The sequence below is a fragment of the Heterocephalus glaber genome, unplaced genomic scaffold, assembly GCF_053883595.1.
Source record: "Heterocephalus glaber isolate CG9 unplaced genomic scaffold, H.glaber_assembly_v1.0 deba00000738, whole genome shotgun sequence".
In the NCBI taxonomy this organism is placed as follows: Eukaryota; Metazoa; Chordata; class Mammalia; order Rodentia; family Bathyergidae; genus Heterocephalus; species Heterocephalus glaber.
In genome coordinates this window covers 6,979,761-7,005,589 of record NW_028258161.1, presented here as the reverse complement: position 1 = coordinate 7,005,589, position 25,829 = coordinate 6,979,761, and the positions used below count along the sequence as shown (strand labels likewise).

General features: G+C 40.8%; 1 protein-coding gene across 3 annotated transcripts in view; it reads right to left on the bottom strand.

Moving 5' to 3' along the window:
• The window catches only part of Ccny (cyclin Y), a 166,382-nt gene that overhangs the window by 48,167 nt on the left and 92,386 nt on the right, over positions 1-25,829 (bottom strand). For all 3 annotated transcript variants that reach the window (XM_004861884.4, XM_087206937.1, XM_087206938.1), the window contains 2 exons: positions 17,211-17,285; positions 3,558-3,592 (listed from right to left, as the gene is read on the bottom strand). In XM_004861884.4, the coding sequence (XP_004861941.1) occupies positions 3,558-3,592; positions 17,211-17,285 (110 nt within the window). The remainder of the gene's footprint in view (positions 1-3,557; positions 3,593-17,210; positions 17,286-25,829) is intronic.

Here is a 25,829-nt window from a genome sequence, read left to right as displayed (position 1 = left end):
ATACTATAAAGAGTTTGCAAATCACCTTTCCTTCAGTACCTCCTTTGGGTCAAGCAGGCCAGGGATTCTGATCTATCCTAGAAGATAAGACAACTGAGCCTGCAAGGCTTTTCCAAGGTTGTCCGATTAGCTGGTGGTGGAACTAGTGCTCAGACAAAATTCCTTCAGCTCCAGGTCCAACTAATAATGTGGCTTTTGCTGAGCTGATCAATGACACTCTCTAACTGCCTTTCTTCCTCATGAGGATGATACTACATAGCTTCCCCAGTTTGACTTTTATAATTCTACAGCACACCTTCACCCAATGAGAAGAAAGGGAAGGTGGCCTTTTGATTTTCTCTGCTTGAATACTATCCCCTTTTTTAACTTCTTATAATGATCAATTCACTCTAGGTATGCTGTCACCAGGTAGCAGCAGGATGTCAAGAGAAGACCTAAGCTGAGGTAAAAGGCATGAGTTTTCTCTCAGTTTGCAGCTACCCACAATGTTATCAAAATTTATGTTCACATTTTAATGAAAGACTTATTAAAATAACTAAACATAAAAAACAAACCCAAAACTTTAGTAAATTTTAAATGCCACCTTTAAAATAAAGCCCTTATATATGCCTTTAAAAATGTTTTATAATGTACTAAATTTTTCTATAAATACTCTTCATTCTAAATACATCTAAAACACAAGTGCTGATTATAATCTTTATAAATACCCTGATTTACCTAGCTGTCAAACTCCCAGAGCAGTTTATTCTCAAATGGTTTCAGGCTTTAAAACTTGTAATACGCCCTTGCTGAAGCAGCTCCCTTTCCCCTGATCCTCCAAGTCTCTCTCGGCTGTCTGGAGCCAGTTAAGTGTCTACCCTCTTCTCTGGCCTTGGGTTCTATTCCCTGTTGCCTCTTCACTGCCCCCAAATTCTGGGCCAAAGTTACTCTTTTCACGTGCTGATGTGTACTGGAAGCCAGAAAAACCTTATTTTCTTCATCTGAAGGACATTAGAAATTTTCTCTGTAGTTATCATCACCCTAGGAATTCAGTAGAACCATTCCCATTTCTCTTACCTGGCTTATCTACAACATCTGCTTTCACTTCTCTTAAATAATAGCCTTTTTGTAGGTTACCTGAGCAACATGTACAAAGTAGGGTCATCAGAAACGTGAAGAAGAAATTAAACAATATTCCTTACAAAAAGGCAAATCAAATATTAAAAAGGTTTCCAGGAACTTGACTGAGCAAGCAAAACAAAAAGCTCTCTCACAATACAGCAAGTAAAATATGATAAGGTTATACAAAAACCAGGTCAAAGAATACCTGGTCTTCTAGAATTTAAGAGTAATTTAAATTACAAGTTTTACTTGGGATCCATATTTAGAGAAATGATCCTACAGACTGTCCTATGAAAATTTAATTATAAATGTTATCCTCCAACTTCAGATAAATAAATAAAATAACCTCTGTCCCTGTGAAAAATGGTGTCACTACCTGACAGTGCAAGAGCCAAGTCTCAATCTTGGTTCTATTGTTTATTTTGTTAACTTGTTTGTGCCTCAGTTTCCCCATCAATAAAATGGGAATGATACATGATACTGTGGTTACTATGCTAAAAACATGCATTAATTATGTTCAAGCAACCGGAACAGGGTCTGGCACATCCAGTGAAGTACTCAGCAGACAACACTGATTATTCCTTATCCAGTCTCTACTGCTTTGGCCTAACTGAACTTGCAGGTAATTTCACTCAAGCTGCATTCAGTGGGATGGGATGGCACACTCCAAGGCTTTTCCCAGCGGAGGCAGAAGTGACATGCTCATCTGCAGCCAGGTCTGCACATTAACTGGAGGGTCACTGGCTCCAGGCTCATCTGTTACATAAGACACTTAGCTCTGATCCTTCTTTGACACAGGAACAAGTGCACCTGAGAGATCACAAGAACTGTGTGACTTCACATGCTGTCAGGACATAGGAGGTTTCAGAGAGGTTTGAGGGCTGGGCTAAGTTAGGGAGGACATCCTGAGACCAGAGGCACAGCCTACCCACACACAGGGTCAGCACACAGCAGGTGTGAGGATGTGCAGGGCACAAAGTGCGAGGTTCGGTGGGAGAGCATATCAAAACAGGGGTTTAGTCAGAACCAGAGAGCACACCTGTCTCACTCCTCACCACACCTGGAGCTGCAATAAGCAAAGAAGACCTGACTTCCCTTTCAGCTCACACATCCCACCCTGCAAGCTCCTTTCAGACACGCTAAGGGGTGAAAGCATTCAAGCTTACACACAGCAGGTAAACAAATGGAATCAAGGATTTAGAGAATTAGATTCAATCACTCACATTCCTATATTCAAGTAAGCACTGCTTTAAAAAAGAAAAGACAGCAATTTCCATCATCCTTTCTTAGTGACATCTGATTGGACAGATGCTTTATACCAATGCTGCAAAATCTAAGGGATCAGGAAAGGACTCATGAATCATTTTAAGAATCTGATAAAAACTACAGGCTCTCTGACCCCTAGAAAAATGCTGATGCACAAATATACAGGTTGACATTGCCCACAAAAGAACCATCAGTCTCCCACCGGCCCAGCATGATGCCTCTTGAGTATACGGACCTGGCTTACAGATTCTTTCCAAATACATTTTGTCCAGATTTTCTAAGGGCAGGCAATACAATCCTAATACACAGCTTCACTATGTCAAGGTCTGTAAGTACTTAAAGGCTGACAGTCTCAGAATCCTGAGAAAAACTTTGTGAGGTCAAATAAAGTCTTTTTTTTCAGCCTGAGGGTTTATAACACACTATGTTGATCATTTATCTACTTCACCGATCCAGATCTCATGGACAGAGTTTTTCCTGAAGAAAGTGGGACATATTTCAGAAGGAGAAGTGGGTGGCTGTAACTTGCCTGTAGCAGAGCTTGCTTTGGGGTGTGGGCTGGGAGGCAGAGTCAGCCAGCAGCACCCACTGCTCAAACAGGGAAGAAGTCTCTGGAGGGGACATACCCTGCATGGATGCCAAAGGAAAATATACTGCTCAGAGTGGCCAAGGTGCTAGCTAGAGCTGAAGTTTTGAAAAATCTTTTCAAATTAAACTGTCAAGTTTATCCTTTTCTGAGAACCCAAAGAATGTGCAGATGCTATTGGACCTTTAAACAGAGACTGGATAGAACAAAGTGAGTAAGGAGGCAGTTAGCTGCTAATGGAAATGGTTCTGTTTATTCACATGAAAATGAGCTATAAGGAAACAATGATTTAGAAGTTAGTATAAAGAATGGATTAGAAATTAAAATGAAGCGGCTTTTATTTGGACCTGTGTGGTATTGGCAATGGCACTGTTCACACTGTTAACAACAGCAGTCTAGGGAATCTGGAAAAACCTTTGGGACAGTGGATAAATATCAAGTGATGTTTGTCCAATTACAAGCCAAATGGAGCGTGAGTACAATGCAACCTTCTTCTAAGTACTGACTCAATACATGAACCATTTTACTCAATGAAGACATAGTTATTCAAGCTCTTTACACTTTACCGTCATCATGAAAAACACAGGGAGACAGCTTCACTTACATGGTTAATGAAGAGACTCTTGCGTTTTTCTCTCACTGTGGAAACAAAAGATGCAACAGAAATGTTACATATTTGGATGCCAACCCCTGGCAGGTTAATGAGGACTGAGCCTTTGTGTCCTGGTTCCATCCTTCCACCAACCAGTACATCCAGATGCTCATTTACCCAGTATAATACAGGATCTACACAAATGCAGATCTGAATCCAGCTAACAGGGAATTTCCAGTTAATAGCACCTTGCCAGAATAACTGCAGCTGAAATCAATCAAGGGGTAACATTTTCATTAACAATAAAATATTAGTAAATCTCATAAAACTTGTATGTGTCCAACAGTTTACAATGATCAATAAATAATAGGACCATTTATTTTTATACCACCAGATCCATAAAGGTCATTACTCCAGAGGCGTGGGCTCAGGTCCAGCAGGCCCTCAGGAGCACAAGCAGCACTCCTGCCCTCAAGAAGGCCAGCAGAGCTGACAGCAATAAATGCTGAGATACTTCTCACCCTGCCATCTGCACAGCCAGTCTTGCCCCAAGCCTCAGTGGTTGTCAGAGTGGGGTCTCAACCCCAGGGATGTAAAAGGGTGACAGGGAACCAGAGGAGCCTGTAATAACCTAATGGCATTGCACTCTGCATTTTCTTTCCTAAAGATTTGCTTTCGGGGGCCCACTAGTCCATCAACACACTTACAGAGTAGTTCCCTGTAGATTCAGAGAATAGGTTTCCCGGAGAGATGATTTCTTAGGTTGCCAGGGGTACTCTGAAACCCCCGTGGACAAATCCACTGCAGCACCTGAGGAAGGTGCCCCCCACCACATGCACAACTCATGCCCCGAAAGCAGATTCACTTTACTTCTCCCAAGTCTTCTGGCTAAGCAATTGGTGGGACTTAGAACTATTTTCCTGTTCATCAACATGCAATTTTCAGACTCAAAGGAAACACTTCTCTTCTCCTTAGCAATCCTATCCTGAGGTTGGGAATGTGGTTCAGTGAAAGAATGCTTGCCTGGCATTCACGGGGCCCTGAATTCTACCCCCAGCACTTGGGTGGGGGGGAAGGGGCTGAGGGGTAGGGATGTGTAAAATTCTATCTTCTCTGGAATGACTGTTGGTTCTCTATCTCAAAGATACTTGAGATAAAAAAGTGAACACCAGCCTGCGGACACAGTTGGGTGCATTAAAGAGAGAAACTGAGAGCTACAATGTGCAAACCCTAAGCGTTAGACGGAACCACCTGCAGGCAATTAGTGCATCCAGTGTGGGACAAGGAGGTGAGCACCAAGCAGAGCACTAGGCCCGAGGACACAGACAACAGCCACAGGCTGTGTCTGCCAGGCAGTGTGGAGGTGATGTGATGACTGCTGACCTAACTTCGGGTAAGAAGGGAAGATGAAGGTCTGCCCGGAAGCAAAGGGTTTTAAGTTTACACACACACACACACACACACACACACACACACACACACACTGTGTGTGTGTGTATGTGTGCACAGGTGCATGTTTTTCTTAAATTAATTGAACACTAACCTATTGTGCATGAAGCCAATAATGATGTAAAGAGGAATGATGACTTTTTTGTGGTGATTTCCCAATGACTGAAGGGATCTGAAAACATTTTCTACATGGGCCACAGACATGACAGGTCTGTCCAACAGGTCTGTGAGAAAGACCACCTCATGTCACCTCAACAGTACACAAGCTCCTGCCTCGAGCCGATAAAAGGTAATTCATGCCTCAAGAAAAAGGTTTCCTTTCAGAAAGTATCAGAGCTTCTTATAGAGGCTGACATTAAGAATTATTTAAACATAGGAGAGAGGGCTAAAAATAGTCTTTAATAGTTTAGACTGAAAGTTTTACCTAGAAAGTATCAAACAAACACCACAGTAGACATACAGGAATATTACAGAAATGTTTGTTATTCTTGTATAGCACTTCCAAGGGTCAATCTTAGGGATGATTCAGGCCATTTTCATGAACTCCAACTGGCTCCAATTAGAATCCTAAAGACAAATTTACTAAGACTACAATATTACAAAGCATTTAAGGATAAGGTATCTGAATTTGTTACAGAGTCTCTTAGGCATCTGCTGCTTTCATGCAAATGAATGCGTACATACTAACCTACTTCCCTCAGAAAAATGGGGCCAGCTGACTGATTTGAAACCTAGGGCTCTCAGGTACCACCTGTCTCTATCACTTTACAGCGCCCTTCCTAAGAGGGCCTCTGCAAGCTCAAGTCTGCAGTCTGAGCAGCCTTCTACACATGCATCCGTACAGCTGCCTTTCTTTCAGAATGTCTTTTGAGCCCCAAGAGAACCACCTGTGTCTCTCTGGATGGGAAGAATCTCTAATTCCCATGCTGACTGACTAGGCGACCCATTTCTCTGAGGGGCAGACCAGGGTAGATAATGAATCCAAGCTGGGCTAATCCTCTCACCTAAGAATTTGGGGTCTGAACATACTCAAAACTAGCAGGTTTGAACCTGCTAGTTCATCACACCAGGTACCTAACCTGGGGTGGGCCACATCTCTGCTGTGCAAGGCAGAGAACATGAGATCTCTCACGGCCTTTGGCCCTGGGAACTTGGTTTAGGGAGGGTTTCCACTATTCCCTAAATCAGTGACGCACACCTTTTAGAGCTCTAGATGATACAGCAGCCCGTGTGCTGCAGGTTCACTACAACTGCCCTAACTGGACGAGTGAACACTGGGCCCAAGCTGTCTGTACAACGTGGTCTAGGATGAGCACTTGCTTTCCTTCTGAGCCTGGATTTTGGGTATATATGCTCACGAGCACTCCTCAAAAAAGCCCTGTGCTTACCTGGCCGCCAACATTTCATGTGTTTTCACCACTCATTCACTACTGGAGAAATAATGCATAACTGTGTGACTTTTACTGGGAAAGACTCGGAGCTTACAACCAATCTGGACCTTGCCCATGCACCTTCTCCTTGTACTGGTTTTAATTTATTTTTTTTCATTGTAGTAAGTCACAGACGTGAGTATGACTGTATTTCTGTTCCACGATTCTCACCAAACCTGATGGTGGTTGTGTGGACTCCAAAACAGCAGCCTTGCTGAGAAGCATACAGGTGATGCCTTAGTTCCTAATGGCTTTCAGCTCCTAGTTCCAATTACTCAAAAAATATCTGAGCTATCTGGAATTCCTCATGCCCTAAGCTGACTGGACCAAGACTGAGTAAGACACTACCATGAGAGGAATAATAAAATAAGTACAGTCCCTTACAGTGATGCATCACCAATGAAGACAGACAAAATTACCCAAATCTAAATATTTTTTTCAAATGAATTTGATGCTACTCAGGACATTAATCAGCTCTGAAATACAAAGTGTTTTAGCTATTTTGTTTTATGTAATGGTAAAAGCAATAAATATGTCAACTCATTCTTAAGAGTTCGCTTTAATCATTTTTAAGACCTCAATATGGTTGGTTACTAAAAACTAAAATTTCTACAGCTTTCAGAATTCCTACATAACCAAATGCATTAATTATTTTGCTTTGTTAGGAAAAACAAGTCATGAATTGTTCTGAATTATAGATCTCATCTTAGAGAAAAATAGTAGTGATTTCTTTTTATCCAATCTATGATAGTTTAAGAGGATGTTTAATTTGCTATAGCAACAGTATTTAATGACTTTAAACAAGGAATATAGAGGCTTTAAAACTAAGCCATGTAAAATCAGTAAAAACATTACTATTAACATTACCATTAAGACTGCACTGTAAGTCTTCTCCAGAAGAAATGGCAAAGTGAGAAGTAAATGGCAGTGTTGCAATATGAGAGAAAATTTCACTTAAGACCCTGCAGGTTACTGCCTTGCCACAATGTCACACAAATAAAGTTTCTTTAGTCTTATAACCTTCTAGAAAAAACTAGTGCCTAATTTTAAAAGAGGATCTGTTAGAAATCTAAACACAATTTCAGCTAGCCTCCTTTATGGGTAGGCATTGGTTCTTGTCCTCCGTTTCTAAGACAGACCTCCAATGGCAAGTGTCAGCCATCAGTCAGCCACAGGGTATCAGCACTGACTAGGGAGTCTGAAGACACCACCTTAACCCAAATGGAAATGAGGAAGCAGCCCCTGGAGGGCCATACTGGGAGTGACTAGAAGGGGAGGAGGAGGACAGGTCAAGAGCAGATGGTTTAAAGGGCCCCTTCTTCTCTAATACCCTACACCTCCAGAAGCAGCATCAAGGACATGGGCCCCTGGAATCTGCATGAAATGTGTTCCAATTAAAAACAGACTGAGAATTTGGACTTGACATGAATGGAGCTAAGCTATTCTACAAAGACAAATCGCTCAGCTTATTGATTACTCTGGATGTGGAGCACTGCCAAGAGGGAGGTTTCTCTTATGTAAAGAATTAATAGCATTTCCTTTAGAGATGAGGATGAGTGCTGAGATGGCAGAGCCAATGTAGATTACAAAAGCCTGGTTCAAAAGAAAGGTTTAATTTCTCTTTCCTTCCTGTGGATACCAAAGATCAGGCTTGGAAATCAAATTAAAAGTTCCTAATTTTTTCTTACAGTAAGTTTGAAATTATCACACAATTCCCTCAGGTTTCAATAATGCAGTGGATTCAACCATTCACTTAATTCAAATACAAGTGCTGAGCCCATTGGCTTCCTGCCTTGCTGGGATCCTAACCCAACAGCGAGGTCATGAACACAATGACAAGGACAGTGCACTGCAGCTGAATGTCACCCACACTTCAAGCCTTGAGTGAGAAGGCATCCTGATGAAGTCATTCCTTTGAGGCTTGCCTCTTCTGCTACAGGAAGCGAAGTGGGCTCAGAGCTGCCTGAGTGACCTGTGTTTACTCCTAAACCCAGGCCTGGAGAAACAGAACATTCTGTGCACTCAGACGGAAATCTAAATAAGCAAGGCAGATGAAACAACGAGAAAAGACAGGAAACTTTTCAAAGCTGTCCAGGGCAGATCAATCAGAGAGGAGAAAGTTGTAAGTTAGAAGATAGGAGGCAGGCACAAGACACAGCAGAAAATTATTCAAAAAACAAGTATCCATCTATGTTGCTGGTCAACTTTGGATGTTTTCTGCTCCCCACAGAGAATACCTAGGGCCAAAGGATTTCTTCAAAAGCACTGAAACTTCAACTACGTAGGGTCCTTTAAAAACTATTGCTGACTATAAAAGAAATGAATGCAAGATTGTATGGAAAACTTGGAAAATGTTCAGAGTGGTGTAAGGAAGAAAACACAACTACAAATAAAAATCAAAACTTGGAAAACAGTCTATAAAGAAAACAGCATTATGCAACAATCCAGAATAGTATAATAGTGTATGTCCTGAGTCTTTTTCCTGTGCATACTTATACAAACGTATTACGTGCAATTTTGCAAACGGGTACAATTATATATAAATATGTACAAATAAACACGTATTCATACATAAACATGCCAACATAAATATATGCCCATTTTTCTGTGTTAGCATTTTAATTGGTTGTATATTCTTTAAAATATAAATGTTTTAATTCTTTGTTGTATATATTACACTGTACTTTCCCCACTTCTGACACAACTTTTCAAAAAAGGAAGCATTTTGACATGACTTCATTTTTAGGTAACTTTCTCCACTGCTTTTACAAACATACTTCATGCTTCCACACCATTCTGAGAGTAAACATTCATTTAAATAGCTTCTGAAGGCTCATGAACATATTCATTATACTTAAATTGCAACTATTCTGGCACATGGTGGAAGTAAGCCCTCACTGGATTTTTAGGTGAGATTCTAAGTGCTGAGTATACTGGCATGATGGGCTACTGTGAAATGTTGGCTAATAGCATTAAAAGTCAATCTCTTCCTGTTTTGCTTCCAGAGCATGTCCTAGCAACTCTTAAAAGGGGGGTCACAAACCTATCTATATCAAGGAAACATGGGCAGAGATAGATCATCGAGGGCACTCTCGCCGTCCACTCTCAGGCTGGTGTCCATCCCTTCTCCTGCCCTTCTGGTGTGAGGTGTGGTCGGCAGCACAAAAGAGGACTCTGCACTAAGACAAGGTGAGAAGATGCAGAGACACAAGCCTCCAACTGAACAAATGAGAATCTACCTTCCACAGACAGCATATATTGGCTGGGGGTCAATCACCACCAACAACTTCTGCTCTGGGATGCACATACTGAGGAATCAACTATTGGATCTGGGGGCAGCTACTGGTATCTGGAGAGAGGATACAGTAAAAGGTATACTGAGAAAAACTGACTTTCCAGGACTAACTGATTCATCTAAGATTATATGGTGCAAGTAACTTTATCAAAACTGGGAGGCTCACGAGATCAGATACTGGAAAAGCAAAGCACAGCATCCAAAGAGGACCCCCTTGTCCATTTAAATCCCAGGGTTTGGTCTAGTCCAGAGAGCCTGGCCTCCCTGCAAAGACAGAAGGGAGAGCTGGACTGATAGTCAGAGGGTCATGTCAACTTCAGACCTGAGAGGGAAGTGCATACCTGTTGCCTATGTCCTCCTGTCTCCCTTTTTAATAAAGTTAGAAATGGTGGGAGGAACTGAAATTGCAGCATGAAACAGACAATCAGAGACTGTCACAATGTCATGCGTGTCTACTAGGATGGATCACAATGCTGCCTTCAACCTTGTGTTTCATTTTCTAAGTTTACAAAATGAGGAAGATGTGGTCCCTATTCTAAAGCAACATGTAATTTAGTGGATAAACAGATACAAACCATAAAAATAACCACATCCAGATGGACCTGGAGATCATGTTAAGTGAAACGAGCCAGGCACAGAAAAGACAGACACGGTGTGATTTCACCTGTATGTGAAATTGAGAAAAGGTGTGTTCACAGAAGTAGAGAGCAGAGCAGCAAGTACCAGAGGCCAGGAAGGAAGGAAAATGAGGGAACATTGAGAGAGTAGTTAATGGGCAGAAAGTCATAGCCAAATATGAGGAATAAGTTCCAGTGTTCTATTACACTGAGAGATTATTACAATAAACAATACTGTATGGTATAATTCAAAACAGCTATAAGGGATTTTTAATGTTCTTAGGACAAAGAAATAAAAGTGAGATGATGGACAATCTAAGTATCTTGGTCAATACGCAATGTGTATAAATGTACCAAAACACCACACTGTACCCCAAAAAGATGTATACTTATGTGTTAATTAAAAATTGATGAGTTTAAAATAAAATAATGCCAGTGTCAGTGGCACACGTCCATAGTGCCAGCTACTCAGAAGGCTGAGGCAGGAGGATCACTTGAGTCCAGGAGATGGAGGCCAGCCTAGGCAACAGAGCAAGACTTTGTCCAGTTAACTGAGGGCTGATCTTTAACCCAGGTGTTCAAGGAAAGCTTTCATCTGGCTGAGGTGAGGCAGGGAGATGTGGTGCCAACGAGCCGGCTGTCACTAACTTTCTCCAGCCTCTCAGAAAAGACAGGCAGGCAGACCCCACCAGGACCTGTGGCACCCAGCACGAAAACCTCTGGAGCACTAACAAGAGGGCAAGAAGCCAGGGCAGCAGTTCCCTACCCTCAGTGGCCTCAAGTGTCACCCAGGATGACAGTTTCCATTGGAACCAGGGCACAAAGGAAGAACGGAAAGAAAACTGCAGCAGCAGGCAGGCAGGTGCCTACCTCCCCCTGCCAGGGGGCCAGGTGTGACCAGAAGGACAAGGGTCACCATGAGCACAGGCACTAACACACTACACAAACGAAATCAGACCTTTTCTGACAGAAAGTAAGTCCAATTTGACCGATTTGACAATGATATGAAGGACATGTAGCATTCTGACAAAACTATATTTAAATCAAAAGAGAAGCTGAGGATATGAGCTTGGAGGAAAGGGATGGTGGGGATTTCTTCATTTAACATGTATCTGAGTTCCTTCAATAGGCTAGATATTACTGTAACACAAGTCTCTATTCTTGTGTATTTACATATATAAAACAAAGTTCCTCAGCACTTACATCTACAAAGCAAGGCTTTGGCAAGGCACAAGGTGCACATCTGTAATTCTAGCTAATCAGGAAGCTGACACAAGAGGATTGCAACCTAGAGGCCAGCAACTTAGTGAGACTGTGTCTCAAAATAAAAAGAGCTGGGGTCGGGGATTTAGCTCAGTGGTTTTGGCGCCTGCTGCGCAAGCGCAAGGACCAGAGTTCGATCCCCGGTACCAAAAATAAATAAATAAATAAAATAAATTAAATAAATAAATAAATAAATAAAAGAGCTGAAAATATACCTCAGTGGTAGAGAGGTCCCGAGTTCAATGCCCAGAACCACAAAAAGAAAAAAAGGCTTCGATGATGAATAATGCCTGCTCCCAGTAATAATTAATATATTCAACCATAGAAGCATCTCAGTAAGATATTTTTCCCAAAATATTTCACTTTGGGCCGGGGATTTAGCTCAGTGGTTTCGCCACCTGCTGCATAAGGACCCAAGTTCGATCCCCGGTACCAAAAAAAAAAAATCAAAACCAAAATATTCCACTTTTAGGTTTTATAATTACTTGTTAAAATTTTCAAATGTCTATATTGCTTTGATAAACTGAGGATTAATGACAATAATGCCTCAATCTAAGATTTTTAAACCTTATAATTACCAGAAATGAAAAAAAATAAATTAAATTTAAGCCAATATATTTATAAAAGCATGACTGTGATAAATGACTTTCAGAATCAAAATATGCTACAATAGGCTGGGGATTTAGGTCAGTGATTCCACTGCCTCCCTTACAAGCACAAGGTTCTGAGTTTGATCCCTAGTACCCCCTGCCAAAAAGAAAAAAAGCTACAATAGGATAAAATTCTGTGGAGAAAATGGAATAGAAATACAAATGCAAGATAAAAATGGAATGACATAAAATTTCCACCTTTTGAAAAAACAGCATGTTTGTGTGTTTTTAAGTGACTGATATTAAGTGATACTGAAATATTAAAATTTTATTGGAAATATTTAAAAAGGGATTCTTTTATTTTAAAATAGTGACACATATCAGAAGTTACATCTTTTGGCTAGGATGAAAAATTTTTAACATCAGCATAAAAATGCTTGAGGGAGTTCATGGCTTCTCAAAATTATTCTCCATGGTATGTAAGAAAACAAATGAAAATAACTAGCATGAAACCTTTGGCCCCTACAGATGCTTCAACATGTGACTACAGAAGCCTTCCCTACCAAGGCCTGGGCACGACGCAGATGACAGGCCCAGGGCTGGACAGGGGCTTTCTAGAATCCAGCAGCCATGACGGTAGTGGAGAGGAGGGCAGAAGGCGGTCCCAGGAAGCTCTGCAGGAAGAGAGCCCAGCAGGGCATGGGGCAGCTACTCCTGGGTGCCAGATAAAAGCAGCACAGAAAGGTTGATCCTCTTGCCATACAGAAGATCATCACTGCTCAGGAGCAAAAATATGCCCCCACATATAGGATGGCCACAAAAGCAAATAACTTCTAATCCATATAATTAAAAGAAAAAAGATGTTGCTTTTTCCTAATACTCAATAGCAAGTTCTCCTAGCCTTGAAAACAATGAATTAAAATGGGTAAAGAAGGAACAGACATCATGCAGTTCCTTCCTACAAGCAAAACCAACTGCACACACAAAGAAGGCGAGCCAAGGGAACTACTTTCTCTCTCACCCAGCAACTTCCTCCATCCCATGAGGAACCCTTGGTCCTTTCTTTGTTGAATGGACCTTTCACAAAGGAAATCTGCAATGACATATCATGTGTGCAAAGAAATGACAGGTAACAGTCATGCTGGCTTTGAATAAAACACTTAACTTCAGTCAGCTGGAGAGGTCTAATCAGTACACACTCTATTACCATTCAGTTTTGCTGAGATTTCCAGTCTCCCTTTGAACAAGGTCGAAAAGGTTCCAAGTCAGACCTAAAGCTCTTTGAAATCCAGAGGGAAAAGGGATTTAACAAGCAAGAAACTCTAATGACAGTGTAGGGACCCTCACAGAGCCTGTTGGACAGGCAGGGGGGAGGGGCAGAAAGAGGCCAGGGCTGTAAGGAGAGCAAGCCACAAACACCAGAGAGCTGCATGACTCTGGTCCAGAGTAGCTGCTCTAGTGCAACTATCAGCACTCCAACAATGGCTTCCTATCCTGACACTTGATGTTAGCCACAGAAGGAGCACATAAACCTGAAAGAGAAATCATATTCAAAAGAAAGGAAACTAACAGGTGTTGTGGATAGTACTGTCTCAGATTACAAAACTTTTTCCAATTAATAAATGGGTTGAGTGAGAAACAAAATTGTGACCAGCTCTAGTGCTCTCAGAAGTGTGGGGTCACATAACAGAAAGTAAGTTTATTCAAGTGAATAATGATCAAGAATGTTTCCTGGCTGTCATTTTTCTTTCTCTCAACCAATTGGGCTGCACATCCATGAGGCACTCGAGGAAGTGTAGGGAGTACTGAGATCCAATATTTATTCTTTTCTCTTAGGAGACAGTGGGCAGCAGCAAAGCACTGACATTACATACCACAATACAGTTCAGACTCTGAAGCATTCATAGGCTAAGGTGGAAGCTCACCAAAGGCCCACTTCACCCAGCTTGAGGGCTCAAAATCTTCATGGAGGAAGAGATGCAGGAAGAAATTTGAAAACAAAAAGGAACCATGCAAAAGACAGAAGGGATTCCAGGCACCATGCAAAGAGCAAAAAGAAAGTAGCAAATATGAGGAAGTGCAAGCACTTCAGCATGGCTGAAGCAGAGGTACCAAAACAAGAAAGAGTAAAGTGAAAAAGAAGACAGAGGCTGAGTCACAAAGGGCCTTGAGTTCCAGGCTAAAATGTCTGCAACTTAATCCCAAGGCAACTGGGGAGTCATTAAAAGAGTGGTAGTAAACTGGATGTGGTGTTACATGCCTGTAAGCCCTCACTCTGGAGAGGCAGGAGGATCATGAGTTTGAGGCCAGCCTGAGCTACACAGCAAGTTCAGGTCAGTGTGGACTACACAGTGAAACTCTGCCTCACCTCCACTCCTCCCCAAGAAGCCTTAAGCAAGCAAGTGGCATAATCACATTTGATTTGAGCCTCTCTTCAGCCAGTAGCAACACGGACACAAGTCTTGAGAAGGATACACTCAAAGGCAGGGAGACTCATCAAGGGACTGCTACAGTAAGCCAAGAGAGAAATCGAGTCCAAACCAAGGTATCAAGTAACAGGATGGAAAAAAAAGTTTCAGAGACCACAGAAGAGTAAAGCTCAAGACCCTCGGAACTGCATAAATATAATGGTGTGCTGGTAAATGTTTAATCATTTCTTAAAAAAAGAAAAAGAATGCTCTGATTTGTAGTCTTTGCCAATTTCTATGGTGCAGGTGCTCCCACAGGATATCTCTTAACGTGGAGCAAATCAGCTCCAACACCAGCACCAGGAAGTGAGCCCTGAGAACAGGGAAGAGTCTGGGAAAAGTCAAATCTTTCTAGTTTAAGGACCCAAACAGGATAGGAAATGTAGTTCATTCATTCGGTCTGGGATACACAGAGTTAGAGGAACCTACAGCCTTCTGTGTAACGATGTCCAGCAGGCAGGCAGGCACGTGGGTGTTCAATCCTGCAGAGAAAAATCCTGTTAGACATTACAGACGTCACGAATGCCAAGAGGAACTGTATACAGACCAGAAAGACGTGAGAGTGAGAGTCAGAACCCTGGGAAATGCTAAAATTAAAAGAGTAGAGAAGAAGTTTATGCAGACATTTGAGAAGTAGCTTAAAGGAAGGATCCCTCAGGACCAATCTGCCAAATAGCCAAGTCTCTGACATCATTTCACCAAAACAGGAAGTCATTAAAGTTACCAAAGTCATCTATTTTTTAAATCCTATTTCTTTTAATTATGGGTAAAGTAATTATTCACTAGATGGACTTGTTTTCAGCAAACTGGCCTATTTGAAGAACGGAAGCCGAAAGCGGGAGTTTTAAGAACCTTGAACAAGTTGTAACAGCACAGGAGTGGTCAATAGTTCTACAAGGAGAAACACCCTGCGGTAAGCTCACTCTCCACACCCTGTGGAAGGGTCCAGTAGGGTCCTGTGGAAGGGGGTGTGGGGGACAGAGAGGTGATGTGGGAGCTGTCCCTGAACAGAAAGCAGGGGGAATCAATGCCAGGAGGACTAGGAGGAGAGGGTATTGGTTATTTTTTCTTTTGGTTGCAAACTGTGAGACTTAATGATGTTTACATGTTAAGTGGGAAGATCTAGCGTTTTTAGATTGAACCAATAAACAAACTTCAGAGTGATTAAAGCCCTAATATTTCAGTCAAGGAAGGGAAATGTGACACAGAGGAAACAGGAGAGGGAGGGTATATGTCCCTGAGTTATTTCGGGAGCAATTCTTCTTCAGTTAGGTCATTTCCTTTCACCAGGATAATCAAGGTATGTGTCACCCACCTAGGGGCTCTGAAATGATTTTGGGAAAATCCTGGAAGAACATTTTCTCAATGATGTGGTCTGTCCCTGAGTTCACAGTAAAGGAGAACCAACCCCAAAAGCAAGCAGCCTTACAGCTTGCTTTCATAGCCCCAAGATCTTTACATGGCCACACAAAACCGTTTCTGACCCCCGCTCTTCACTGTCCCAAGCCCATACTCACTGTCACTTTCCTTCCCTGCTGATAACCTACCCTTCCCAATGGCTTCCCATTTTACTGAGGAAAAATGATGCGGGGTTTTTGAGGGGAGAAGGGCAACAGACAAATTCAAAATGTACTTTGCAAGTATGTGATACCCACATGATGTATTCTTTTTCTTGTATTTTCAATAAAATATGTGGAGATCAAGTTAGTGGCCTGCTTAATTAAAGATCACAAATATTATATCTATATTATACTTTTCCAAAACTATTACCTAACCATTACTGAAGAGTTATTAATCCTTATACATAAACTCACTGTCTTAAACATGTTCAGCTATCTTCTCAAGAAGATCACACTTTAGGATCTTCATTAGAGCTTAGCAATTTGCTAAGAGTCAAGAATAGAATTTATAGGTCTCCTGTTATAACACCCTGGTCACTGTATACATCACGTATGCCATGCTTTTCAACAGGCATCCTACTAAGAAGATTTGTGATAACTGCTTTATGGAAGTTTTATTTTATTTCTCTTTTTAACAAAGGGCTCTCAAGTCAGTTCACAAGGATACAACAGATTGTTAATGATGCTTTTACATAAGGTTTACTTTTCCTTCTTTTCTTTATAAACTAACAAACAACATCTTCTGACCATTTATCCAACTATCAATTCTTTTCTTTTTTTTTGTACCGGGGATCGAACTCGGGTCCTTGCACTTGCGCAGCAGGCGACGAAACCACTGAGCTAAATCCCCGGCCCCCGGAACTATCAGTTCTTAAAGGGAAATTTCTGACTCTCAAACAGAAACTCCTGCCATACAATGTATGTAGATAACTATATTCCAGGTAAATGGCAAAACAAAGATAGTTGCTTCAATTGTGAAAATTTAAAACTATAACTATAACGAACCAAAGAGACCAGAGAAACAATATACTTAGGCTCATTAAAGGGCATCCCTGTTCTACACTGAAAATCAAATCTCATAGAAAATCAAGATTTATGCTATCAACATGAACTTTTTTTGTTGCTTAAAAGATAAAATAAATTAGTGACCTACCGTCCGTCTGAGATTTACTGAGGAATATTGTGCTGGCCCGAGGATGATCTGAAGGATTGAATTCCATGTTCAAATCTTTTAAAGAAAGAAAAGGAAATTATATGAATTACCATCTGGTAATCGGAGAGAGCCAAGATTAATTTTCAATTTTTTCAACCTCAAGTTGCTAATACATTCTAAAATTCTGGAAACCTACAGTTACTGTATTAATAGATTTGTTTGGTTCAATTGAGAACACTGCTATTTAGAAATCCGAAAAAGACATACATATAAATTAGAGGCTTGATTAGAGCTGTTAGCCTAAAACTCCATTTTCTATTGAAAAGTCTTCTTTGCACCCAAGAGACCAGAAAATAACAGGACAAAGTTATTAGGAAATGAACTGTACAGTTACCTAAGTGGTAGTTCCTAGTCTAAGATGATTAAAATCGTTTATCTCAACTAGTTAGGCTGAATTAGTACCCACACATTCCACTTAGTGAAGATTATTTTGAAAGGCAAACTTTATACTTAAGCTTAGAGCAAACACTGTATATAAATCATGTGTGGGCCTAATCTGGGCCACATGTGTTCCGTTTGACCTAAACCTGGGGTGGGGGGGGTTACATAAAAATCAAGAATTTTTAAACACACACCACCAAAGAAAAAATACTTATTTCTAGCTTCTCTAGTGAAATCAGTTCATTTGGCAGCACCAGGTCCCTGTGGACAAGACCCCATTCCCTGGGTACCAAGTCCTTGTTCTTCTGCCATCCAGGCACTTGGTTCTGTGGTCCTGCTTCCGAACACCCTCCCTCCAAGCATTAGGAGCTGGTCCATACATATACACAGCTCAGAATCCCGACACAGAAGAGCTTTTTGCAGTTTCTTAAAACCCAAAACCCAAACTAATTCCATAGGAAAGAAATGGTGAAGCAAACCAAGAAAACTGGGGTAGGGGAGGAAAGAGAGAAGATAAAAATTACTGAGATCAGAATGATCTTCCAATCTGCTTATGGTATCAGAATGGAAACTATGAGATAAATTATTTTAACAAATTTCCAAAGACACTGATCAACACCAATAAAAAGAGATGATGTCCATCCTATCTCTAACAGATAATCAAGTTGGAATATCATCACTGGAGGACACTGAGTCCCTTATCCACACAGACTTATCCTCAGCAAGCCCCTGACATGAAACATGTTTTCCCACATCAGCTGATCACTTTCTGGAACACAGTTCCTAATCTCTCACTGGGAACTTGATTAAAGAAATACCTATCGAGTCTTAAACACAAGCTACAGCAAATATCTGGTCCTCTTGGTATTAAATAACTTGTACTAAGTTATAATGAATTCCACAATGAAACAAGGAGTTTGATGAAAGCAGAAGAAAGAATTTTTCAAATTTTCTTCAATTTGAATTAAAGTTAAATCAGAAATTTCCTGGTGAAAATGACTCTTAGTGAGGGGGCTTCCTGTTCAACTACAAACTTGTTATTAAAGAAGAAGGAAGAAGGAACAGGAGGAGGAGGGAAGGAAGGAAGAAGGAAGGAAAGAAAGGGGAGAGGGAGAGGGACCAGGAGAAGAAAGCTGGGCGTGGTGGTGCAAGCCTGAAGATCCACTACTCTGAGAGGTTGAGGCAGGAAATGACAAATTCTAGCCCAGCCTGAGCAATTTTGTGACTTTGTGAGACCCCTGCCTCAAAATAAAAAAGTAAAAGGACTGCAGATGCAGCTCCATGTTAAGGCCCCAGGTTCAATGCCCAGTAGGAAGAGGAGGAAGAGGAAGAGGAAGAGAAAGGTAAACAACAAATGTCCTACTAGATTTTTGAGGAGAGATGGGTAGACAGAGGATGAATATGTGGTGCTAAGCAGCACAGAAGCTGTTACTTTCAGAGCCTTATAACCACCACCCCTCAACAGAGAAGCATCAGCTGAAGCAAAATGTGTACCCACGGCCTACGTGTTGGTGGGGCAACATCAAGAACTCTGTCCCCAGAACGTTAGCACCACAGTTCTTACCTCGTTCCTAACACCCAACTCTGACTCACCTGTCAAACCACTTTCATTAAGACTCACTTTTATTACTGCAATGTATCAGCAGGGGTTTGCAGAACAAGCTTTCCTGTTTGAAGTAAAAAAGTACACAGACTGCCACTTCTTAGAGCAGGGATGCTATTCCTAAACCCAAACGATCTGGAGGGCAAAGGCCAGGCTATCTGGAGGTTCAAATGTCTTGCTATAATGTTCTCAAGTCCTCAAAATTGCTAAGACAGGGAACATCACAGATTCTAAGAGAGGGGTTCCAATAATTGGGCATCTGTTAAATAATATTTGTAGATGGTGAAATGGTATCCACCATCAAAAAATCAGGTGAAGGATATTTACTGACAAAGAAACAGATACTATATGTCACTGGGTGAAGAAAGCAGTAAAAATCACTTTGGAATATAGGTGTAGGCATAGAAAACATATCCAAAGGAATATACACCAATGTTTGGTCAACTCTGAATAATGCAATAGGGGTTTGGTTTTGTTTTCTTGTATTTTCTACATTTTCTGCATTGAGCACACTTTTGCTAGTGTTTCCAAAAGATGCTCTGGTTCTCTCCAGCCTGAGGCCACTGGACCCTCTCCTGATGTCAGAGGACACTCACAGGTGGTCACCAAGCTAAGTCTCACCCAGAACTGTGCATCTGCTCTCGGAAATCATGAGGAAAACACCAAATCAAGGGGGCCTCTGAGGTAGGTGCCTCACCCTGCCACTGCTGCGGCTCTGAGTCTTCCTTCTTTGTACTTTCACCAGGGCCAGCAGGAAAAGGAGAGTGATCTGGCTTTTCCTTCTACGGGAAACAAAATAGCAGGAATTCTGTTTCAGATTTTCCCCATGAAAGTGCAATACAAGGACATGGCTGTCACTCCATGTTTCAAAACCATGTCATAATTCCAGTCTGTACATAATGCTCACCATAGCACAGGTGCTTCTTGATGGATGACAGGCAAGTATCACCTTTACCTGACTCAGGGATGCAGAACGAGCCATGCAGGGTTAGAGGGCACTTCAATACTGAGGCCTCATGTGACAGCCACGATGAGGGGGTAGGGGTGAGTATCCAGCTGCCTGGTGACAAGACTGGAACCAAAACTCAGCCTCTGGCTCAAATCCAGAGCTTTTCCTGCTGTCCCTGCAAGGCCACAGCTCAGCTCAGATCCTGGCTGTGCCAGAAGGACAGGACCTGCATTAGGGTGAAGTAAAGGCAGATGCTGAGGGAAAGCTGAAGCCCTACAGGCGGAGTTCACACAACAAATAAGGTTCCTCAATTTCTCCCTGAACTCTAAATTTTAGGCTCTAGACTGTGGATGATAACCAATTTTCCAAACAAAGAAAAATCAAGGAATTCTCTGCTTCTGAACACAAGGGTTTACAGGGCAATTAAGGGACTCTTCTGTGATCATCAGCTAGTTGTTATTTCAAAGCATGTTTACACATCTTAGGAAACAACATTTTCTTGAGTTTCCTGTACACTTAGAAATAGCTCTTGTGCTAGTTTGCACTTTTCTCCAGTCCTAACGCAGAACTTAGGTTCCACAGATTTATACTCTATAGTGACAAAGAACAAGGTCATGAAACTCAATGCCAGGTGCCAGGCAATGGGCTACCTCTGCCCACAACCAATCTGAGATCTGATTTCTCTGAGTACCTACAATGTGAAGGTGGGTGCTATGGTTTTGGTGTGGTTTGTATGGATCTCCCAAGCCTTCCTGTATTGAAAATTCATCCTCATTTTGAAGTATTATAGGGACAGAAACTTAATTCAGCTATGTGTCCTCAGATGATTAGGGTTAGATAAACCCATTAGAAGGAGCCCCTATGACTGAGTTCTTGTGGGTTTATAAGAAGAGCAGGAGAGATCAGAAGATCTCTGTTTCTACCAGTAAGGAGGGCATCACCACATGAGGCCCCGAGATGTTGCATTAGAACTGTTTGCCAAAATCTCTTTTCTTTATAAAGCAGCCTGCCTCAGGTACTCCATTACACTAATGAAAAACAGGCTAATACAGTGGTCCATTCACATAGCACAGCTTATTGGGAATTGATCTAGTGTTCCTAAGGTGCAACACAAAGCAATGCAGAACCACCAGGCAGTTCACGTGATTCAAGTCTAAGAGACTGGTCTCATATCTTGAGGTAAAATGTGGTTATTATAACATATGCTTTGCCATGGTAACTCCCAACTTTTCAAGGAACTAAAAGTGGGAAAAGACATCATTCTCACAAGCCAAGCAAAATAAACCGATGGTATCATTCAAATTTATCAGTCTACATTCAGACAGGACAAAACTGCCACTTCAAAAATAAGGAAAAAAACCTCCTCCCACTGCACACTCAAGAAAAAATAGTACCCTCAACATGTGTGAGTCCGTCCACAGCTGCAGAGTGCAGTGGCACCAGCTCAGCTAGAGGATGTTTCCAAATGATTAAATGAGGGGGTCTGCACAATACTGAGGGGACTTTTTTTTCTTTGAGACAGGATCTAGCTGTGTAGCCTAGGCTGGCTTTGAACTCGTGGCAATCCTCCTCACTCAGGCTCCCAAATGCGGGGATTACAAGAATGGCTCACCACACTCAGATGGAATATAGAGTTTAAAATCAGATATTATAGATGAACTTCACAGCTGAAGAATGCTAACCAGTTTGCTAAAGTCAGCTATGAAGAAAAGCATTACTATCTATTTTTTTCTTATTTTTTATTGGAAATTTACACCGTTACATAATATCTCGGTTATTATTTTTTCCCCATTTCCCTGCAACCCCTCCATCTCTCCCAATTTACATAGACTTTGTTTCCATTTTTACATTTTCTCATATTGACTCCATTTCCTTTCCCCTACCCCTCCCACTTCCCCTTCCCCTTTGCCCTTTTTCTTCCTATATCACATTATCTATTATACCTTTTAGTACTTATTTACACTTTCAGTTTCTCACACTACAGAAACTATTTGGTATTTACACATGTGTGTCCTGTTTATTTCACTTAACAGTATCACCTCAATGTGGATCCATTTAGCTATAAATGTCTCTAATTTCTCATTTTTTATGGCTGAGTAGTACTCCACTTTATTTTTAAAAACGCACACATTTTCTTTATCCAGTCTCCACTTGATGGGAAATTGGGCTGCTTCCAAGTTTTGGCTATTACAAATTGTTTGGCTAGGAAGATGGGTGCACATATATCACCGTGGTATGATTCTCTGAATTCTTTGGGGAAGATACCCAGCAGGGGTATAGCTGGGTCAAATGGGGATTCCAGTCCTAGTTCTCTGAGGTATCTCCACACTGATTTCCACAGTGGTTGCATGAGTCTATACTCCCACCAACAATGAAGAAGGGTTCATTCCTCTTCCCCACAGCCCCACCAGCATGTTATTGGTTGATTTCATGATAGCAGCCATTCTTTCTGGGGTGAGGTAGAATCTGAGGACTGTTTTAATTTGCATCTCTTGAATGACCAGTGATGTTGAACATTTTTTCATATGTTTATCGGCTATTTCTACTTCTTTGTCTGAGAAATGTCTCTTCATTTCAGATGCCCACTTTTGAATTGGGTCTTAAATTTGGGAGGTCTGACTTTTTTAAGTTCTTTATGGATTCTAGAGAGCAAACCTTTGCATAAGGAACAGCAGGTGCAAATTTTTTCCCATATTGTGGGTTGTCACTTCACACTGTTGGTCATTTTACTTGCTGTGCAAAAGCTTTTTAATAAGAAGAGATCCCACTTGTGGATTGTTTTTGCTAGTTCATTGGCAACTGGGGTTTCATAAAATCTTTTCCTACACCAATGTCTTCAAGAGTTCTACCTAACCTCTGTTCCAGCCAGTTCAGCATTTCTATTTTAACACTTAGATCTTTAATCCATTTCGATTTTAGTTTAGTGCATGGTGAGAGATATAAGTCTAGTTTTAATTTTAGGCAAGTTGAATCCCAATTTTTCCAGCACCATTTATTAAAGAAGCTATCTTTTCTCCAGTGAGGGTGTTTAGCTCCTTTATTGAAGATGAGGTGGCTGAGCGTGTCTGAAGTTGTTTCTACATCTTCTAATTTGTTCCACTGGTCCTCAGGTCTGTTTCTTTGTGGGTATCATGCTGTTTTTATCACAGTAGCTTTGTAGTGTAGTTTCAAGTTGGGGGTTGTAATATCCCCGACATGTCATTGTTGCCTACAACTGCTTTTGCTATTCTAGGTCACTACTTCTTCCAAATGAATTTTGGGTTTGTCTTCTCAAGGTCCGTGAAGTATGCTGCTGGAATTTCGATTGGGAATGCACTGAATCTGTATAGCAGTTTTGGAAGTATGGCCATTTTCACTATATTAATCCTTCCTACCCAGGAGCAGGGGATGTCTTTCCATTTTCTGATATCCTCTTCAATCTCTCCTTTCAGAATGCTATAGTTTTCAGAGAAGAAGTCTTTGATTTCTTTTGTTAGGTTGATTTCTAGGTATTTCAGTTGTTTGGTTGCTATTGTGAAAGGAATTGTTGGCCCTATTTCTCTCTCAGTGAGTCTGTTGTTTATGTAGACGAAAGCTACTGATTTTTGTGTTTTGACCTTGCATCCAGCTACTTTACAGAATTTGGTTGTTAAGTCTAGAAGACTTTTGCTGGAGTTCTTGGAGTCTTCTATATAGAGTTATCATGTCATCTGCAAATAATGACAATTTGACTTCTTCGTTTCCTATCTTTATTCCTTTTATTTCTTTCTCTTGTCTAATTGCTGTGGCTAATGTTTCCAAGACTATATTGAACAGGAGTGGTGACAGTGGACATCCTTGTCTTACTCCTGATTTTAGTGTGAAGGATTTCAGTTTTTGGCCATTTAATGTGATACTGGCTGTTGGTTTTTCATAGATGGCTTTTTATCAGATTGAGGTAGAGACCATCTATTCCAATTTTTTGTAGGTTTTTTTTAATCATAAATGCGTGTTGGATTTTGTCAAATGCTTTTTCTGCATCTATTGAGATGATCATATGGTTTTTGTCCTTGGCTCTATTGATATACTGTATTTACACTGACTGATTTGCATATGTTGAACCATCCCTGGATCCCTGGGATGAATCTAACTTGTTAAGTGTGTATGATCTTCTTGATGATCTTCTGGATTTTATTTGCCAGTATCTTATTAAGGATTTATGCATCTATGTTCAATAGTGAGATTGGCCTATAGTTTTTTTTGGTTGGGTCTTTCTCTGCTTTGGGGATCAAGGTGATGCCTGCTTTCAGGAATGAATTTGGGAGTACTGCTTCCCTTTCAATTTCATTGAAGAGTTTAAACAGTAGTGGCAGTAGTTCCTCTCTAAATGTCTTGTAGAATTCAGCAGTGAAGCCATCAGGACCTGGGCTTTTCTTAGTTGGCAAATTTTTAATTATATTTTCATTTTCATTAATTGATATTGGGTTGTTTAGAAATTTTAGGTCTTCTTTGTTCAACTTTGGTAATTCACATGTTATCTAGAAATCTGTCCATTTCTTTTGTATTTTGCATGTTATTGGCATACGAGTTCTCGAAGTAGGTATTGATGATCCTCTGGATTTCTGCTGGATCCACTGTAATTTCATCCTTTTCATACCTAATTGCATGGATATGGGCCTTTTCTTTCCTTTTCCTGATAAAGTTGGCTATGGGTTTGTCAATTTTGTTTATTCTTTTGAAGAACCAACTCTTGGCTTCATTAATTTTTTGTATCATTCTGTTAGTCTCCATTGCATTGATTTCCCCTCTGATCTTTATAATTTTCTCCCTTGTATGAGCTTTGGGGTTGTCCTGCTCTTCTTTTTCTAGAAGTTGAGGTTCAGCATCAGCTTGTTTAATTGGGCTCGCTCTGTTTTCCGAATATGCGTATTCACTGCTATGAATTTCCCTCATAAGACTGCTTTCATTGTGTCCCATAGATTCTGATATGTTGTATTGTCATTGTCATTGTATTGAAGGAACTGTCTGATTTCTTCAACTTCCTCTGTGACCCATTGGTTACTCAGAAGTGTGTTGTTCAGTTTCCATATGTTTATGAAATTCTTGCAGTTTCTTTTGCTATTGATCTCCAATTTCATCACACTATGGTCTGATAATATACAGGGAATAATTTCAATTCCTTTGCACTTACTTAAACATGTTCTATGAGCGACCATGTGGTCTATTTTGGAGAACAACCTGTGTGCAGCTAAAAAGAATGTGTATTCTGAATCTGTGGGGTGGAACACTGTGTAAATATCTGTTAAGTTCATTTGTTCAAGAATTTGATTGAGTTTTAGTATTTTGTTGTTTTTTGTCTAGTTGATCTGTGACATTGGGGTATTGAGGTCCCCCACTGCTATTATGTTAGTGTTTATTTGATTTTTCATGTTCATTAGTATTTGTTTTATATAGTTGGGTGCACTAGTATTTAGTACATATATATTTATGTTTGTCATCTCCTCCTCTTGGATTATTCCCTCTACAACGATGTACCATCCTTCTTTGTCCCTCTTAATCAGTGTTGATTTGATATCCACTTGATCTGCAAAGAAGATAGGTACTCCTGCTTTTTGGGGGGGTTCTTGTTGCATGGAGTATTGCTTTGCACCCTTTAACTTTCAGTCTA